The sequence below is a fragment of the Amphiprion ocellaris genome, chromosome 4 (genome assembly GCF_022539595.1).
Source record: "Amphiprion ocellaris isolate individual 3 ecotype Okinawa chromosome 4, ASM2253959v1, whole genome shotgun sequence".
In the NCBI taxonomy this organism is placed as follows: Eukaryota; Metazoa; Chordata; class Actinopteri; family Pomacentridae; genus Amphiprion; species Amphiprion ocellaris.
Window position 1 is genome coordinate 30,037,576 of NC_072769.1, and position 19,425 is coordinate 30,057,000.

The 19,425-nt window shown below is 40.5% G+C and overlaps 2 protein-coding genes across 3 annotated transcripts; one reads left to right on the top strand and one right to left on the bottom strand.

Moving 5' to 3' along the window:
* Positions 1–99: 99 nt before the first annotated feature.
* Positions 100–11,074, top strand: LOC111581294 (probable ATP-dependent RNA helicase DDX17). Of its 2 annotated transcripts, XR_002747241.3 has the most exons (14): positions 100–417; positions 1,088–1,247; positions 1,511–1,607; positions 1,919–2,052; positions 2,349–2,414; positions 2,537–2,678; positions 3,233–3,393; positions 3,483–3,655; positions 3,817–3,927; positions 4,045–4,106; positions 4,241–4,300; positions 6,464–6,697; positions 6,796–7,402; positions 8,754–11,074. XR_002747241.3 is itself a non-coding variant. In XM_023289417.3 (13 exons), the coding sequence occupies exons 1-13, from the start codon at positions 365–367 to the stop codon at positions 7,287–7,289; spliced, it is 1,947 nt and encodes a 648-aa protein (XP_023145185.1). In that variant the 5' UTR covers positions 100–364; the 3' UTR covers positions 7,290–8,695. The 2 variants fall into 2 exon arrangements, 1 of the variants encoding a protein (XP_023145185.1); XM_023289417.3 differs by lacking the exon at positions 8,754–11,074 and having other exon boundaries at positions 6,796–8,695.
* LOC111581293 (ADP-ribosylation factor-binding protein GGA1-like) lies at positions 9,780–19,347 on the bottom strand. The gene is made up of 17 exons (XM_023289416.3): positions 19,275–19,347; positions 17,643–17,727; positions 17,452–17,527; positions 17,214–17,312; positions 16,703–16,826; positions 16,055–16,155; positions 15,713–15,793; positions 15,121–15,258; positions 14,936–15,017; positions 14,715–14,825; positions 13,641–13,784; positions 13,260–13,303; positions 12,902–13,092; positions 12,478–12,749; positions 12,209–12,378; positions 11,918–12,028; positions 9,780–11,483 (listed from the first exon to the last, which is right to left on the bottom strand). Exons 1-17 carry the CDS (start codon positions 19,318–19,320, stop codon positions 11,373–11,375), a joined length of 1,986 nt encoding a protein of 661 aa, XP_023145184.1. The 5' UTR covers positions 19,321–19,347; the 3' UTR covers positions 9,780–11,372.
* Between the last annotated feature and the right edge of the window lie 78 nt (positions 19,348–19,425).

Genomic DNA, 19,425 nt, shown 5'->3' on the forward strand with positions numbered 1-19,425 from the left:
TTCTGGCGACACAAATCATATTCACCATTTGGACTTAGTGAAATCGCGTATGTAACGACCCTCCTGTCGTAACGTCGCTACGTAAACATTGTAGCTGAAGGTACGTCGGTCGGTGACGGGGGCAGGGAAGATAGGAGCAGCGGCAGTTTATCTCTGTGACGCACACAACAATTGTTTAACAAACCCAGTTTAAAGCCAAATTATCGTCTAATATTATACATTTTCAAGCTTTACTTTGGAATATCGTAAACTGCGTTTATTTTGCAAGTTATTCCAAGGCACAGCGTAAACAAATCGAACTGTCGAACGTTAAAGCTAACGTTGCTAAAAACAGCGGAGAGGATAACAGTGTTTTTTCGCCAACATGAGAGGAGGTTCCTCCTATGGAGACAGAGACCGAGACCGTGGGCGAGATAGGTAGGTTTTCATGCTAGTATGTCGAAACAAGACATGCATTTTAAGCGCAGAATTGGTGTTACATAATATTTGGGCACGGCAGCAAGTTTGAGCCAAGCCTATGACTGTTTTGAATCTAAAATGAAGGTAAAAGCAACACGGAAGAAGAAAAGCGCCCCGTAAATGCTCTAGACTCTGTACAGCTTGGTGTTACTTTTTCAGTAAACATTGCACTGTCTTACCAGTAACATAGCATTTCTATAAGTGCAGCAGTCGCCTAAAATTGAGTGGCTCCAGGGTAAAGGTCATGCTGTCAGCAATATACCAGTCAGGCTGTTTGGCCACAACATAACGCAAAATACTAATTTTAACCAGTAAATATTGACCACCTGATGGCGATAGAGGTGAACCATGGCTTTGGAAATGCAAATGTTTTAGTTTAGTTATTTATAGTAAACGATAATGCAACAATGCAATGAAATCTGGCCATTTGGAGTAAGCCATAAATATGCTGATCAGAAACAAACAAAAAGACGACAAAATTATCATCACATCCTTGGTGAATGTAGTGTTGATATAGCCATCAGTGACTGGCATGACAAAGCAAACATGTCACAAATATACATTACACAACCTCAGTTTGCTCTGCCAACTTCACAGCATTCTTTATCTCTTAACCCTTAACTCTCAGGCCACGGTTTGGGGCCATGAGCGGTCGTGGCGGACCCCCACCAATGAAGTTTGGAAATCCAGGTGAGCGTCTCCGCAAGAAGAGGTGGAACCTGGACGAGCTGCCAAAATTTGAGAAGAACTTCTACACTGAACACCCTGATGTCCAACGCATGACTCAAGTAAATCCACGATATAATAAGTTGAAAACATAAGCAAATAGTTAATATTATTAGTAAAATATATGTTATTGCTGTCAGAAAAACTGAATCATAAAGCAACAAATAAAGGCACATTCAGCAAAGTCCTTCCTGATGTCATACCTCGCAATGTTTATAATTCTTTGCAAGAACAATGTAATTGCTCCAGAAGTTAGTTGTTTATTTGCCATGTTCACTTCTATGTTTTTTTCTCTCTCTTTTAAAAAAAAAAAAAAAAAATCCAGTATGAGATGGAAGAGTTTCGCCGAAAAAAGGAGATCACCGTCAGAGGCTCTGGTTGTCCAAAGGCTGTCACTGCTTTTCACCATGCACAGTTTCCTCGTCAGTCAACCACACATCACACAAACTATAATAATGATGCAAATAATCTAACATTAGCAAATACTGTGATGTTATTCTTTGACTCAGCCAAACATATAGAAGCCAGAAAATTACACCGTTTGTTTTCAAGCCAATTATATGGTAGATTTAAACAGTAACTAATCTAAATGACCAGTTGCAATGTCAGTAAAAATGTGTTTCACACAGACAAGAGAAATATTTACAAGGATAAAAGATTTCCCCCTCAATTCTTCCTAAAGTATGAGCCCAACAATGAGACTGTTGTGTTATGTCCTTTGTTTTTCTGGCAGAGTATGTGATGGATGTGTTGATGCAGCAGAATTTCAAGGAGCCAACAGCGATCCAGGCTCAGGGATTCCCTGTGGCCCTGAGTGGCAAGGACATGGTGGGAATTGCACAGACTGGCTCTGGAAAGACGCTGGCTGTAAGGATTCCTTTCTATCATACTACATGTTTAATGATATATTTTGGACTCTTTTGGGAACAGTTCATTTATAATAATAGTTTTATGTAGAACATGTCACCAAAAATATAATCTGAATAGAAATACATAAACTCTAACAGAAATAAAACACAAGTCAATAACAAATGCATCTCACTAACAGCAGGACAACTGTAAGACAGATTTTAGATAATTCAGAGGCTAAATTCTGTGTTTTTAAAATGAGCATTAATTAGTATTCCTGACACACAATCTAATAGTCTTTTTATTCCTTGCAGTATCTTCTTCCTGCTATTGTACACATCAATCACCAGCCCTATCTGGAGAGAGGAGATGGCCCGATAGTAAGTGCATCATATGTGTTGTGATGTTAGACATGAGTCTTTTATCTAAGTTATGCAATCCTTGTGTGGGCGTACAATTAGTCTGAAAACCTCTCTCATTCCCATTCTTTCTGTCTTCATAGTGTCTGGTTCTCGCTCCAACCAGAGAGCTGGCCCAGCAGGTTCAGCAGGTTGCATATGACTATGGAAAGTCTTCCCGTATCAAAAGCACCTGTGTGTATGGTGGAGCTCCCAAAGGACCACAGATTCGAGATCTTGAGAGGGGTAGGTATAGTTATTGATGGGCACATGCAATGGATTATTCAATGTGGTTCGATCATCTAAAGTGGTTGTATGAAAAACAATACCATATTCAGTTTTTGCCATCCTTTGAACCTGTGTAGCATTCACAACTGCTGCCTGGTATTTGTTAATTAATTATTGCTTGGTAGCTTGCCTTGGTCCCCCAGCTTTTGTTGGTTTGTGTGCGCTATGTGTTATTGCTTGTTGCTTGTTTTTCTTTTTTGTATGTCTTTGTTCAGTTATGGTATTATGCTATTTGTAATTTATTATTTTTAACCTCGTAATGGGACTGGAGATGGAAATTAGCTGTATTGCTATAATCTCTCATATTTACGTGTCAATGTTCATTAATATGAACTGTTCCATTTTAAAAATAAATAAAACATAAAAATATAAAACATATTTTATCTCTCTGTGTTGCACATAAATAATCAGTTGACAGTCACTATATGACTGCTGTTCTGTTTGAGAATCTGATATATATTATATATATTAATTGTTCCTTTTATTGACATGGTGATCTTCTATGACTGCAGGTGTTGAGATCTGCATCGCCACACCTGGCCGCCTCATCGACTTCTTGGAGGCAGGGAAGACCAACCTGCGCCGCTGCACCTACCTTGTGCTGGATGAGGCTGACCGCATGTTGGACATGGGTTTTGAACCGCAAATTCGTAAGATAGTTGAACAGATCAGGGTAAGATTAAGGCTCAGTTAGGGCCTCATTCAAAGAGAAGTGTTTACTAGTTAAATCAGCTGATTTTGTTCTCCCTCTGTTTCTCTTAGCCTGACAGACAGACTCTGATGTGGAGTGCAACTTGGCCAAAGGAGGTTCGGCAACTTGCCGAGGACTTCCTGAGGGACTATGTCCAGATTAATGTTGGCGCTCTGGAGCTCAGTGCTAACCACAACATCCTGCAGATAGTCGATGTCTGCGTGGAGACAGAAAAGGACAACAAGTAAGGACGGCTGGTGGGATAATTGATCGGTAAAATGACAATATATGAAGATCTTCTGATTAACTGCTGCAGTGGTGTCACAGAGCAGGTGCTTATCCTTTCACACCATTAAAACTGAGCTTAGTAATTTAATCCGTGACAATTTGCTTCCCTGTCAACAGACTTATTCAGCTGATGGAGGAGATAATGGCTGAAAAGGAGAATAAAACAATCATCTTTGTGGAGACTAAGAAACGTTGTGATGATCTTACAAGGAGGATGAGGCGTGATGGGTGAGGAATAATTGCATGCTATGATATGATGACAATATTTTCAAGATTAATCATGTAAATATTTGATAGACAGTATTCAGCGTGTGAACTGATCTTTATTGTGGTTTGGTTTTCTAGATGGCCAGCCATGTGTATCCATGGAGACAAGAGCCAGCCAGAAAGAGACTGGGTGCTCACAGGTAAGAATACATCTTATACAACAATCGCACTTTCTTCTTTCTTTGTGTTAGGTCATTTTCCTGCTTATGTCAACTATTTGTTAATAAGTAGGAGTGTTAATGTTACACATTCTGTAATTTATTAAATTCTGCAGAATTTCGCAGTGGCAAAGCCCCCATTCTGATTGCTACTGATGTTGCTTCTCGTGGTCTGGGTATGTCTCCTCACACATGCTGTTAACACTGCACAATCTCACATATAATTTTCTCTTCTCCTCTTTCTGGATTGTTCTTATATTAATATTTTTTCATAATAATAGTATATTTTAAACAATAGAATAACACAAGTAAACAGTCAGCATAGTTCATAGGTTCAACTAGAACTGGGCTTCTGTTTAGCAAATGGTTTTGACCTTTAGGTAAGTATATTATTTAGTAGATCAGCTATAACAGACAAGCTTGAGAACAACCTTTAATTAAAAGTGGCCAATATAAATCAAACCATCATACGGGAATGAAAAAAAAATATTTCCTGCAGAATTGTCTTTTTTGAATATTTTCAGGTGATGTTATAGCAGATTTAATACAGGAACTCATACTAAGAATTTTTTTATTATACAGCAGGTGCAATATGCAGTAGCGCTGTTGATCACAAGCATGAAAACATACAGAAGATAGAATATGAAATAATTTAGTGCAGTGAAATAAATCAACACAACACCCCTCTTATTTTTATAACCTGACAGCCTTATGGACTGTCGCCTCCAGTGTGGAGTCTGCAGGTGTTGTGGTCCACTGGGTTTATAGTCTGTTTCTTGTTACTGCAGTTAAAAAGCTTCCTTCAAGCGGGGCTCTTTGGCACGCTGCCTGAAAGGAAGGCTGTGTGGGGCAGAAGCTCCTGCGCAGCTTTTCTCATGTCTCCTTTGTGGTGTCAGTACAAATTTACTGATGAAGTTACTCATATTACACTTTTCTCCACACACTAAATACGTTGTGACATTTATATTATTCTGCAAAATAATACATTTTGTTATGTTTGTTATGTTGCAGAAGCATATGTGTAGAACAATGACAGCTGAGTTGTGTTAAGTCCACCGATACAACAGGATACCTAGTTTGACATCTAATTTGTTGCGAGGATAATCTGAGAAGGGGGGATAAGTGAAGTGTATTAACTTGCCAAAATTTCTATGACTGTATCCTTGTTCTCTTTTCCCCTCTTCTCCTCTCAGGGTTTGGCAGCACACGGCAGCTCTAACAGTCTGCGCTGCTGTCACTGCCCCCTCAGTCACGTTAAAGTAGGAGCTTTGTTAGTTTTAGAGGGATTAAAGCCCCTCTTTTGTCTCCTTGGCAAAATAAGATCCCCCCTGCCCAGTATTGTCAGAGTTTGTAAATCCAACGAGCCTTCCTTGGGAGCAGCCTGAGGTTCCTGTTTGTCTGCCCAGCGATCCGCCCCAAAAAAGCAGACAGACAGGGGAGAGAGAGTTAGACGGGCTCGCATGGATCCAGTCCTGGCCAGAGTCTGAGGAGGGTCCTGCAATGCGGCGTGAGAGCAACAGAACCAGCCGTTGTGTGTGTGTGTGTGTGTGTGTCTCTTGAGGTTTAACGGTTCTGCTCCCGTCTGACGTTGCTGGTGTGAGCAGAAGGTGAGGGACGAGTCCCTCTCCCTCAGCCCCTCCCAGTGAACCAGGACTGATCAGGGGGGACTGACTACCTTTGTAAAAACAACATGAAGGGGGTAAGTACCTCAGCACCCCTTTGTCTTAACTCCATGAGCTCACCGTACATCCACGTACTGCCTTTGTGCTCATATTGTCGTCAAAAGAGAAGCAGTTTTCTATCACGGCACATTGTTATGCAGTAGGTTGTGGTTGATTAAGTGGCTTCCTTTCATCATGATGGAGGGGAAAAGGGAGACTTATTGATCAGCAGTGCTGTCAGAGCCCCACGTCTTCTGTAATGAGAAACAGACTCCTCACACATTTTGATCGGTAATCACATTGGTGTAAAGATTACAAACCCTCAACATGGTTTCTTTACACCTCACTGTGATACTCACAATATCTGATGTGAGTATGAAACTTTGAAGTCACTTTGAGTTATAACTGAATGTGATTTAAATTGCTAAAATAAATCTCCAGATGAGTGGATTTTTGCAAGGTGACTGAAAAAGCAGGTAAGTTACTCTGTTAAGATATCCTACTAATAATGCAAGATGAATATATTTAAATGTGAGAACACATATAATCAATTTATAGACATTAAAGTGGACTAATAGAAAATACATTTTTCTCCAGAAGCCTTTTCCCTTCTTGAGATTCTCATCTTTCTTTCCCTTCCCCCCTATGCCTGAAAATGAATTGCGCTTTAACCAAAAGATGTGGAAGATGTCAAGTTCGTCATCAACTATGACTATCCTAGCTCCTCCGAGGATTATGTCCATCGTATTGGACGTACGGCCCGCAGTACCAACAAAGGCACTGCCTACACCTTCTTCACACCAGGAAACCTGCGACAGGCCCGAGACCTTGTCCGTGTTTTGGAGGAGGCCCGGCAAGCCATAAATCCTAAACTGCTTCAGCTCGTGGACTCTGGTCGTGGAGGAGGAGGTGGTAAGGAGGATTGTTTCTGTCTCTTATATCACAAAGAAGCATGCTTGCTTATAGATAGGAGAAACAGAAATGCTGATTTTGTATTTGTTGCTTCTCAGGTGGCAGAATGCGTTACCGTGGCAGCAACTCCAGCAACCCTAACCTGATGTATCAGGAGGAGTGCGATCGGCGCATGCGTTCAGGCGGCGGCAGCAAAGATGGCCGCAGCAGCTTCAACCGTGACAGTCGCAACAGCCGTGACGGAGACCGTTCCTCTTCCTCCTACAGGGACAGAAGTAGGGATCACAGAAACAGCTACAACTCGGGCTCAGATCACTACCAGAGCTACAGCAGCAGTGGTGGCGGCTATAACTCCCGGGGTGGAGGCCACTCTGGAGGTGGCGGTGGAGGTCCTGGTCAGTCCAGCCAGCCGCAGGGTCAGTTTGGCCAGGCTCCTCCTCCTCCTCCTCCACCGTCAGGGGGGCCGCAGCCTCTGATGGCTCAGCAGTTTGCTCCACCACAGCCTCCACTCATGGGCTTCATGGGGCAACCGCCATACCCTTTCGTGTCTCCTCCTCCTACTCCTCCAGGTGTGCCGCCACCCCGAAAGTAGAATAAACAGGCACTGATTTAATTTGTGCTACTTACTGTGTTTTACAATGTAACTTTGTTTTTATTCTTATCTCCAAAAGAGCCAGGGATTTGAAAAGGCATATATCTAAGGAGGTAGGAGCTTATATTTTGTATTTGTTTTGTACTTTTTAATATGCCCAACATGAGGGATTTAGATAAGGGATGTAGAAAAGGAAATCTAGAAATATTGTCCTTTTTTTTTTCAATCTAGATTGTCACCGTCCAAAGTTGCTCTCAACAATGCACCATGGAGGAACAATTTTCTAGTGTTTTCATTCCAATCAAATGCTACATTAGATTTGTCCAGTTTGTTATTCCTCTCTAGCAGCATAAAGGATAATGCAACTACACTGCATTTGTCTGTGACACAGTAATGTAAGGCATTACCATATACAGTTAGTTACTGCTTTTCTTTTGAAGCAGTGTAGTCTACTGGCAGTGCCACTTTGACTCTCTTGAACATGCAGTCGAACCTTGTTTACTCTTTGGGCTGGTTTTCACCAACTTTGCTACTGGTTTTGTGGTAATACTTTATTAAAGAGCCTAAAGGAAAAATCTTGTGTATGTCCTCCATATTGGGATATAGCTTTGTACTGCAGGGTTGACATTTTTTAAGGTTCTAAGTGGCAATTAGGTGATAACGCATCTCAGGCAAAGTTTTTATAGTAATGTAACAAGTAGTGTTACCAATTACTTTTTACACTGAGTAAATAGGTAAAATAAATTTAAATATTGACCCCCACACTGCTTCTCAGTTTAAGCTGTTAGTTGTCAGCTGCATTAGGATTTGGTTTGAGTGCAAACGCTTTTAGACTGACTGCCTCAGTGGTCTTTGGTTGAGAGTGTTGTTCTTTCAGGGAAAATGAAATGCAGTAGGTACAATCACATTCCAGACTCATATCTTCCTCTAACTTTGTTCAAGATTAAACTTTTGAGTTTGAGAAACTTGGATTTTGGCAAGAAACGTAGATTTATTGCACTGATTTTTAGGTTTGTTCTTCTAAATGCCTAAGCAATGGATACAGTTTGATGAATCTTCTGTCCAGTAGTTTTCATATCATTCAACCACTTATTTAGATTTGTTGGTGTGTTTCACTAATGATTGAGATACATTTTTATCATGCATGCCTTTTACTTTTTCTGTCCTGTTGCGAGTCACAGCTAAAATATTCTTTTAACGTCAAGATTATTTACTAAATCTTACTTTTTTGCTTGTTTCCTGTCATTGTGTTCTTTTTACAGTGTTTTCTTAAACTTATCAAAGCTGCATTTTCTACTTTGCTAATTATTAATCAGATTTATACATCAATTGACGTCCCTGTACAAATGACTTTATTTGCTTTAAATACACATTTGTAGTACATTCTCAGTTTGTACCCAGCAGTATGTACATGTGTACTTTTATTGGTAAATATGCATAATGGCACAATGCTTTTATTTACAGTGGGAACACAAATGGAAAAGTCTTTCCTTCCCTCAGAAAAACATCTGTACAGGTATTTATATACTGACATTCACACTGTTTCAGATGTCAACACTTTTTATTTCTGTCAGTCTGAAAAATTGGGATTTTGCCTAGTTGATTGACATTTTGGGTCTAAAGTTTGATGTTTTTAGGCCCTATAGATAGCTGTTTTTTGGTTGTTGCTAGGCCTAGATAATGTGGGAAGTCCAGTGGGATTCACTTCTTCTATAACTGGACAAGGGTTACAAGCACAGCATTGCATGCACAGTGACAGCTGTAAACGTCAGTGTAGCAGTTATTTAATTTAAAGACAGAATTTGGATTGGTATGACGGAGTGGAACTTGCAATGCAATGTAGCTCGACCCAAACATGACATGGGGATCATTTTTGGGTGATTTCGTGGTTGTAGAAAGGACGCTGGGTAAGATGGAATACCTTAAGCTAGATCCTCCCATCTTTTCTACCTGTCCTCCAGATGAAGCCAGGCAGCACTGATATAAAATTCACTGCTGCACATCCTAATGAGGAACACACTATGAAGGAGATGTAGTTATTGTGTTGACAATAAGGCAAATTTGCTTTTCTCTGGATTTGCACAGTATGAATATTATAGGGAAATCTGTTACAGAACTCTCTGAATGTATATTTACAGTACATAACATTCAAATCTGTATTATTTACAACAAAATTTGAAGTAGAGTCATTAATTTTTCTTCATTATTGCTTTCTTCCTGCTACTCCTAGAGGTTGGTAAATAAACCAGAACAGCTTATTTATAGCGCATTTAGCTTTGCTTAAAGATATGGTAAATGGCAATGATGGTCCGTTATGGGTTGGTAAACCGCATGAAAGTTAACGCATGCTTTCAAGTAAGCCGAATCAATATTGCTCAGTGGGTCCTAAATTGATCCCTCATGACGAAAAAATGGAATCTCACCGGCTTCCCAGCTCTATCCCCGCTGCACTTCCACACATCTGGAGTTGCACATGTATTTCAGAATCAGTCTGCCTCCAGTCTCATTTTATTTTAGTCTTTATGCTTGTAGACCCATGATCCAATCAACTTATGGATATTAGAATGATTCAGTAACACCATTTGAGTCTTTTCTGGTAAGGACATGAACACATGAAAACAAGGATCAAGTCATTAGTATACATATATGTACAGAGCAAAAGAAAAGCAAAACGTTTCATCTCAGGCACATGTGGTAGAATCAAACCAGATGTCAGTGACGTCAACTCAGGACTTCACATGTCCCTCTTTGGGTCAATCAACAGTAGAAAGGCAGAAAATGACAAAAAGACAAATGTACAGAAAAAGGAAATGATTTCATGTGCAAAATTTTAACAAAATAAGTGCATGTAATTGTAGGTTGTGTAAGAAAAAAAATCTCCAAATTAATATCCTGAGTGAAACATAATGTAAAAAAAAAAAAAGTGTCCCGATCTTTTGATAACAGAAAAGTACAGAAATAAAAAGTAAAGGGGCAAAGATTAGATGCCCTTCATTGTTCGGCCTTGTGTCATGTCACAGCAGGAAAAGCACAGCGTTAAATGGAGTGAATGAATGGCTACTTTCACCCTCACAATGTACAACAAAGTCATTGTCAATGTTTTTTGGAACGCCTGTGCTTTTCCTGTCATGCCGTGTCAACATATCTGCTGTGAAAAAGGCCTTTTATTACAGCCTAGACACACACGCCACCTAACCGTAATTTATTCAAACATATTAAAATCCAGATGACTCTTAAAAATTATATACCGATTCAATATTTGTGCTCTCTGGATAATTTGGTTACTCAAGGAGAAACCCACTACAATGATTTCAGATGTGGGAATTACTCAGTTTCATTATTTCCAGCTGTGTTTTACAAACATCACCAGCGTTGGTTTAAAGGGGAAGTGGTTTGCTAGTAAGTAGAGAATGATACCACTGCATCTCTTCCTGCAAATGATTAAGTTGTGCTGCAGCAATGAGCAAATTCATCAGTTCATCTGCCAATTTAAATTCTGTGAAGTTAAATAGACTAATATACTGTCATGAACTGCATTTTTAAAATATCACTTGAGAAGGAGAAGCAGAGAAGCTCTACTGACCGACAGAAAATGGTTTGTTGCAACAAAACAAACTGTGACAACTCTAATGTGCAGGTGAACGTTGCAGCATTTTGAATCCAATGGTAGAAATAGCTTTCTTAAAAAACAACAAAAAAGACCAGCTGTTGTATGTGATTCACATGACATGGGATTTGTTTAGCAGTACGAATAAATTCCCACTTTCAGTTTTTTAAAGGCTCAACTTGTTTTCCAAAAATTCACTGGATTGAATGTTTCTGAAAGTCGACTGTATATCACTGCGCTGGACTGATTGTTGGAAGAGGAGAAAGTAGCGACAACACTCAGGAATATGGACATGATCGAGTAACGATGGAAAGGCACAAGGTAGAAGCTGGTTCCCACAACTGCTCTCATGTCTGTATTTCCAAACCGGAGAAAAGTGTGACGAGGTCGTCTTGCCTCGGCCAGTGCTGACGGACAACTTCAACCTAAATGTAAAGGAAGCAGCAGATCAGATGACGGGAGGCTGGTCCTTCTCCCTAAAGGTTCCCCCAAGTGCTTGGAGGTGGGAACTGGTCGACATCGGCAGATTCATCGTGAGATTTGTCCCCCAGGTTGAAAGTTAGTTTGTACCGCAAACGCACTTTTTCCTGAAATGCAAGAAGAGAGAAACCTCTAATCACTGATGCTGGATGGATCTCAGTGGCTGCTTTAAGATGCTCTGCAGAGTTTTCTTGCAAACTAACAAAAGCAACATTCAGCGGTGGCAGAATTCGTCACCACCTCAGCACTTTTAAAGTATCAGTTTTAAGCATTTAGCTGGCTTAAAGTTGAACAGAAAGACAGTACTGATAGACTAAAATAATTATTTGTTGCAAAGCTACTGTGAACATCCACCTACTGTAGATCAGTGGAAACTAAATGTGATAAATCTGAACTTCTATAAGGTAATTTCTAAGGTAAACGTGCGCAGTGAAGTAAAATATAATAGTAGAAACCAACATTAAAAAACCAACCATCCTGATCTGGAGCAGACTCTGACAGAGCATGACGTATGAGTGATGTAGCAGTAGATGTTTAGTACCTTAAGAGGGTTTGCCAACAGCAAAATCTGTGTGATGGCAGCTGGAGGCAGGATGGGATTAAAGGCCGGTAGATCAGTACTGGTGGGAGGCTGCAGCTTTACTTTCATCACCTAAACAATGCAAAACCATAAACACACGAAAGCCTAAGCAGCAACTGACATCCGCAACTAATGACAGTCAAGAAATCTGATTTTTTAGCTGGTTGAAAGTCGTAAACTGAGCAGGTAGATGTTCAACTTGCAAAATCTGGGAATGACGATCAGTATGTCTGGCAGGAAACGTGCACCTACTTTGGGAACAGCTGCCTGGAAGCGGATGTTGGTGACTGGAATCGGGGCTGAGGACAGCATGGAGATGATCACCACCAGCACATCAGGTCTCGACGGAGGACAGTCGCGGGCAAAGGTGAACAAAACACGAAGACTATGTTTGTCGAATACAGTCACTGGTAACAAGGTGCCTGAAATAAATGAGACACATATGATGTAAAGTCCTGACAAAATAAGGAATAACTGAATATTCCCACTCCCTGCAGGTCGAATTTGGTGCTTGTGCTTACTAGGTTTGATTGATTCCAGAGGCACTGTAACATCAGCTAGAGAGATGCTTTCATAGGGATCAGCGGCAGGTAAAGAGCTTTTTTCAACAACTGTCAGACTAAGATTGGAAAGGAGAAGAGCATCAGGCTGCTCTGGCTGGCTGGACGTCGGTCGGGGAGCAGAAGCAGGACCAGACGTGGTGGTGGCTGCAGGAGGAGCGGGTTTAGAGTTGGTGGTGGACTTAGTTTGGAGATCTCGTAAAGTGACTCTAGACTGAGGCTGCAGCTTATCCCTGCATAGCGAAGAACAAGACACAATAGTCACGTTAGCTGTGTGCACGTTTAACTAAAGAGTGTTCAAAACATAACTTCCCTTTACAAGTGACTTCCTAATTTCCTTCCATCAGACAACTTTTATGCTATTAACTCTTTATCCTCCACTTACCATTTGACCTGCTGGCTCTCTGGAGGTAGGGACTGCTGCAACAATGTCTTTCCCAGCAAATCAAGCTCTTCCATGGCTTTAGGAGGAGCAGCGGAGCCCCCTGCTGGTGCAGTGTGTGGTGTTCGGACAACAGCTGGCAGCAACACTGCAGCTGGCACTGATGGAGCAGATGATTCTGTGATCTCTGCCGACTGAGTGAACAAACACAGAGTTACAGTATTTATGGTGTGAAACTGAATGAATGTAGCATATTTCAAATTATTCCAATGGCCGGTGTTTGTCTTAATATGGGTTTCTGTAGAAAAGTTGGAAGATTTTCAGATTCTGTGCATATAGACAGTATTATCTTACTTCGCACCTGGAAAGAGTTCTGAGAGTCACAGTTTTCTGTTACATTCAGTCCTGAAAGGAAAGAAACAACAAATGGTTATATTATGGGTTATTCCAATTTTTAAGATTATAACACTGTAATCTTTCAAAGAAATGCTGGATTTAAATTTAAAACAAACAGATTATGTCAGGGTTTATGTTTAAAGGTTGTTTGAGGTCAAGCCAGATGTGGCCTGCCTCTGGAGATGCCTCGTTACAGCCAGCCAGCTGACGAGAGCAACCACATGCTGCCTTGTGGAAATAAGGCACAAGACTGAGCTGCTGGCTTGTACTTTTTGGCTTGTTTAAAAGGTTAAGCTTAGTCATCTGTCTTTCATTTTTACAAACCAGATGAGATTTTCCTGCTTACCCAGTGACATGAGTTCATCATCCAGGAGGCTCACGCCCAAGTTCTGAGTCAGAGTCTGCAGGTTGGAGGTCTCTGGGTTGGACGGTGCTGCATCGGCTGAAATGGTAATTCCCGTCAGGTCTACAAGTGCTGAACTACTGCTCCCTGATTTGAAGAAAAATGGCTATGTCAAGTCAAGGTCTACAGAAATGGTAGGAGAACTAAAGTAAACACTGATGGATGCCAGTTAAAGCTGCAGTAGGCAAAGATGTGGAAAAGGCAAAAGAAAAAAGGAAAGGATTTCAAAATACAGCTATTCCCTGCAGCTCTGCCCTCTCTGTGTGGGTAACTGCAAGCATATGAACATGCTTCAAACATGCAAAAATACTCCAGCTCAAAGTCAAGATTAATTTTCAGCTTCTGATCTGATCGGACTCAAATCCGACAGAACTGAGAAAGTCCCCTGCCTCACTCATTCAGCCAACTACTGGGTGTGCTCCTTTATCTACAGCAAGGACAAGTGGTGACAAGCAGCGGCAATGTCTTAAATGAACAAAAAGCATTTGACTGATGGGAGGAGGTGCGACATGAAAGGAAACATGGATGTGTCAGAGTGATCAAGATGTGTTGTGTAGTTAATCGTTGACAAGATAACGATACCACAGAGTCAAAATGTAACCAGAAAATGATACCTGCTGGCTGCTTTGGTGCATATAAAGGATGTTTATAGCTAACCTATTCATCATTTGAGTAGTCCACACTTAAATAGTGCCTTTTAAACCTGGTTCTACAAAGCACTTTACAATAAGTTTCTCATTCAGACACAATGGTGTCAGACCTGTCATAGAAGCTGCTCACCTATCACCTGTCCCTGGTAGCAAGTCGGGAATCAGTGTCTTCAAGATTGAACTATCCTTTCATGGGATAAATGTTCAACACCCAGAACCAAACACAAGAGGAAGTGCAGCAGTCTAGTTTCCTCTAAGACCACTTGAGTTACATGTTGAAAGGTCATTGTGGAACTTTTGCCCATTGGCAAAAAAATAGTGCCTACTGCAGCTCTAACTGATTTGGAAAACAGACACATGCACCTACCTGGTTGTGAGGGCACAGTTATGTCATCTTTTGTCACCTCCTCCCCCTTTACCAGCTGTCTGTACAGATTGATGACCTGTGTCAAGCTGTCATTGGCCTGCAAGATATCCGCTGCAAGAACAAAACTAATTAGCAAACACCAAAGCAGGTTTCAAACCCCATCATAAAGAATGATCCCATGGAATGATTTCTGTTTTAACACAACATACTACCAAACTTACCTAAAGCTTCATCATTATCCTCTGTATCACTTGCTAATCGGAAGAGCGTAGGCCTCATTTTCTCACAGCGCTGGTAAAGGTCCTGCAATTGGAGACATGTTAAAACAATAAAACTGCCCCTCCACTGAGAGGAACCGGCAGGAGCTGTAGCTGCAGCTCCTTTTAAAGTGCTGAGCTCCACAAACCTTAATGAGCTCCTGGTTGCTCTGGGAGCAGCTCTCCTTGCTGTAGCCCTCCAGCAGCTGGTTCAGCAGGCTGACACTCTCCTTCACCTCCTGGATGGCGTTCACTCTTTTTGATACTTTCTCCACTCGCTTTTGGTCCTAGGAAAAAAAAAAAAAGACTGATAGGCCCTCATAGTTCCTGGGATCAAAAGAAATTCTAAAGCGTAAAAATGCAGCATTGTTGCTTCTCTTCCTGACTTAATTTGCTCATTGAGGTCAGTAGCACAGAAATTACATGAAAAATAATGGTATTGTTATAGCTTTATCATGATAATACCACAATATATGAAGGTAAAGTGGGTTAACATTTTAATAATCTACAAGACATGTTGATCATACTTAGCAATTGGTTTCAAGATCGTAGACATCAATTGTTTATTGTAGAGTCTTAATTCTGATGTTTGACTGATTACAGCTATGAATATTAATTGGATACTCGCCTCTACATCAGTGCTTCACATCACTGAGTGCACAGCATGTATTTCATACAAATGGTACATATACATATGTGAGCATACCGTAAACCACGTGTTGAACAAAGCCACTGACTCACCTCTTGAACCATTTCCTTAATGAGCTTGTTTGCTGCTCTTAAATCTTCAGGGTGTGTGCTGTTCAGTAAGCGAGACAGCGTCTACAAAAACAGGATAAGACACAAGAGGGAGAGGAAAGGAAAGAGGAAGAGTATTTTCAAACTGCTGGAACCTCCATAATTTTCCCAGGAGTTTCACTTCACATGATTTAATGGGATATTTTCCATTAATCTCAGCAAGTGCAGATTGTACGAATACCAATTTCCCATCTTAGGACAGTATTTAGGAAATTAATGACAGTATACAAATCCATCAAGTCTGTCTGATGAGACTCTTGCATCTTGATCTCTCATATTCCATACCTTAGATTTCTCCTCATCCTCAAAGATGGCACTTTTGGCTCTAGGTGCAGGGGGAGGGAGGGGCTTGTCATCAGGAAGCACAGGATCCTGTTTGACAATGCCTGGAAAAAACAAGGATGTCTATTAACCTTACATAAATACAACGTCCATCAATAGCACCGCTTCTGTTTTATGTATTTACACTGTTTATAGATCACAGTTACAGAATCTGGGTCACCTATGACTCAGTGCTGTCCATGACGTAAGTGACACTGCTGCTTTAATGCTGTACTTGAAACTTCTCTAACGCCAAATTCAAGCAGTACAGTGAAAGAAACATCCAGAAATGAGAGTGCCACAAATATGTCTCTTACACAATCCTGGAAAATCCATTTTGGAGATCACACTAGATTTTAAAGAAGCATGACTAAGGACATTTGTCTCTTGTGCTAAAAGGAGAACTGATACTACCTACGTAGTTGTTCAAACAAGCACAGTATGGGGAACCACAAAACACATTAGAAGTGAAAAAGGGGAACAAGAACATTTAAAACCCCTGGATGGTGAATATGTGGAAAAACACACCATTCATGGAACCATAAAGAACATAAGAAAACCATCAAGTTAAAGAGCCTGTTCTTTGTCTTAGTGGTCAGTCATCAAACTCACCCTGTTTTTTCAGCATCTGATACGCGTCTGCTATCTTGGTCTCATTTGGCAGCCTCACCGTCCAGCTGTACATCATTTCTAAAACCTTCTTCTTCACCGGTTCTGGAGCCCGGGCTCCCAAATACTACAGAGAGTGTAAAGGGTAGCCATTATTCAATAAAAATGCCAGTATTCTTTGATAAATGACACCAACATTAACATTTTCTAAGGAGAAAGTTACTTCTGAAACAAGGTGTTACATCCTTCTTTGTGGTTCATGATACTGATACCTAGCTATAAGAACAGGGATGGGGATTCTCATTGTTACAGCACAAGCTACATGTTCCATTGAACTGGCAACAAGCATCTTGTGTATCAGTGCTTCCAGTATGCTATCAGCTCTTTTGTGATTACAGGCATAGTTCATGTTTTCAATAGATTAGAAACTCTGAATCCCCAAAATTAAAAAAAAAAACATTCTCATGGATATTAAGTGGCACCCAAACTAGTATGACAGGATTTAGTACCTTACCTTGGGCGAGACCACTTTGATGAGTTCATTGAGAAAGCGAAACTTTGCCACTTCACTGTGAAATCGCTTCCCACAGTTCTTCATGCACGTCTCAAGAACCTGGAAATCGTTCAAAGGTTGTTAATTTTACATACAAGCTTTTACTGGCAATGTGCCGCTCTGCAGACCTTTACACTTGTTAACCACATTACACACACATGATGACTGGAGGTTTATCTGCACTGCATGCAAGTCTTACCATAAGCGCTTGCATTGCCTCCCACTCCTGGGGAGATTGGATTTTGTGGGCCAGAAGTCTGGTTGCAAGCTGAGGACTGATGAAAAACAAATTTTAACCTTTAATGTAGTGACAAGCTTAAAAGGTTTTGCAGCTGTTTGATTTTGAAATCAAGTTAGTACATGTATTGTCATCATTCATCATCCGCTTACCCTTCTGGTTCATTGTCGAGCTGATCACAAAATCCCTTGATACTGTCCCAGTCAGTCTCCTTGTTCAGAGGATTGGTGGCTTTATCTGTACAACAGCAACAAAAAAAAAAAAAAACACATAAACTGTGCTATAATTCTGCATTTACGATACATCCTTGGCATGTCTGTGGATTTTTGAATTGAAAATCCCAAATATAAGGATCCTCACTCTCTTTAATTTGGGCTGTTTTGTATAAATTTGTGAAATCTGATGCTGAATGTGTGTTTATCATACTGGACAACATTTGTGGCCTCTGACTGTTTGAATTATGTAAACTCTCAGCTGTCTAATTTGGTGCAGTTGGTCATAAACACTTGCTTTGTCTTGAGGAAGGAAATAATTGGATGCAACTAAATTTCTTTCAGCTAAATAAAGACGAGACTGAACTAATTCTATCTGGCAATAAAGAAGGAAGGTTGGATTAATTTATACTTTTATCATTTGTAGAAGTGGACAATGGCCTTACTGATCACCCAAATATGACCATTTGACATTTGCAACGCATCCAAAACGCTACTGCTACAAAACTGACATACACCAAGAAGAATGAACACTTTCCTGCACTTTTTAGACCCTTGCAATGGTTTCTAGTTAAATATTACATTGAATTTGAGGTTCTAATCATTGTCTTCAAGTCCCTCAAAGGTCAAGGCCTAACAAATAGAGGTTATATGTTTGCTAAAGCCTGGTAGGCGCCTCTGATCTGTACGAGTTGGGACCTGACATGGTGAAATAGTTATGGTGATCACTGCCTAAACCAGCTCCCCTTGAAACTTAGATTTTCCCAGAGTCTAGCCATTTTTAAAATAGTTTTTTCAATACTTTGAATTATTCGGTTTTATATAATAAGGTACATATGTTTGTATTTATCTTGCCTTTGACTTATCTGCTGTTTTCATTCAATCAGTTTTCATTATTCAGTAAAAATCTGCGTGCACTTTATTAAACACATCTGGACTATTTTTGATTTATATAAATTAATTAACAGCATTTCATCCTGCTGCATTTAGTTTTGTATATTTGGCATGTTCGATTTTACTTGTTTAGTTTTGCATGCAAAGCACTTTAAATAACCTAGGTGTAAGACAAGCTACTATATAAATACACTTGCTTCCTTACAGAGACACTTGTATTTAGGAACAAAATGTGACTGAATCCTGTGTCAGATGATAGCAGAAGCGCTGCAAGGTTCCTGGTTTGGGGATAGCAACTGTCTGGACTTGGTCATCAAGGAAACAGCTAACTAGCTCCTTGATTTTGTTAGCATTGAGCTGAATGCTATTAGGATTCTAAAATCCAAATGTCACGTTATAATAACATTAACAAACTCGAACTGTCGACAGTAAACGCAGCGTGACCTCAAAATGAAAACGCAACACATCAAAGGTGATACAATATTTGACTATTTGTTCCTGATCGCCAACTGCACTTTTGCATTTGATGACATTTTCACAAATCTGTTCCCTGGGGAGAAAGCTACTCGCGACAGAGTAAAATTCAAAATGAGGATATACCTCAGTATCCCTTAGCAGTGCGTCGGCTAACATTACCGTTCAAAACTTAACCTGCCATAGTAATGTATGAAGACTTACTGATGCGAGACTGCAGGCTAGCCTCATCTGGAGGCGCCGCCGCCATCTTTCGGGAATTCTAAACAAGTGGCTACTCTCGCGAGATTTTAGTAAAATATCGCGTGGGTAGCGAGAGTGAGAGGAGCGGCTGTGTGGCTCCCCCGACTGGACG